General features: G+C 40.7%; 1 protein-coding gene across 1 annotated transcript in view; it reads right to left on the bottom strand.

Moving 5' to 3' along the window:
• Positions 1-324, bottom strand: part of LOC119585036 (furin-like protease 2) — a gene marked incomplete in the record, with an annotated part of 48730 nt that overhangs the window by 11594 nt on the left and 36812 nt on the right. Inside the window, 1 exon segment of the mRNA XM_037933653.1 lies at positions 50-195. Within this exon segment, the coding sequence (XP_037789581.1) occupies positions 50-195 (146 nt within the window).

Raw genomic sequence — 324 nt, 5'->3', positions numbered from 1 at the left:
TGAAAATAATAGATTAATAGCAAAAATATTCCATCCTATTGCCTCTGACCTGTGTGTTCCACCGTGCAAATGTGTTCCGATCTCAGGTTGCCATCCATGTCGACTGTGGCAACGCTGCGATCTAGGCCTGGGGTGCCAGAGCTATACGTTGTGGCTAAAGTTGATGAACATTCCTCAAGATACCATGGCTTGTACCTAAAAAAATGAAGAAGAAACATACAAAAAATAAATAAAACCACAAGATTAGATGTTCCTCCAAATAGGAAGAGAAGAAACAGCCGATCATCAGGCAAGAATGGCTATATCCACAAGCTTTTCGCAATT

The sequence above is a fragment of the Penaeus monodon genome, chromosome 19, assembly GCF_015228065.2.
Source record: "Penaeus monodon isolate SGIC_2016 chromosome 19, NSTDA_Pmon_1, whole genome shotgun sequence".
Classification (NCBI taxonomy): Eukaryota; Metazoa; Arthropoda; class Malacostraca; order Decapoda; family Penaeidae; genus Penaeus; species Penaeus monodon.
The sequence above is the reverse complement of the archived record's forward strand: the minus strand, read 5'-3'. Positions and strand labels throughout refer to the sequence as shown.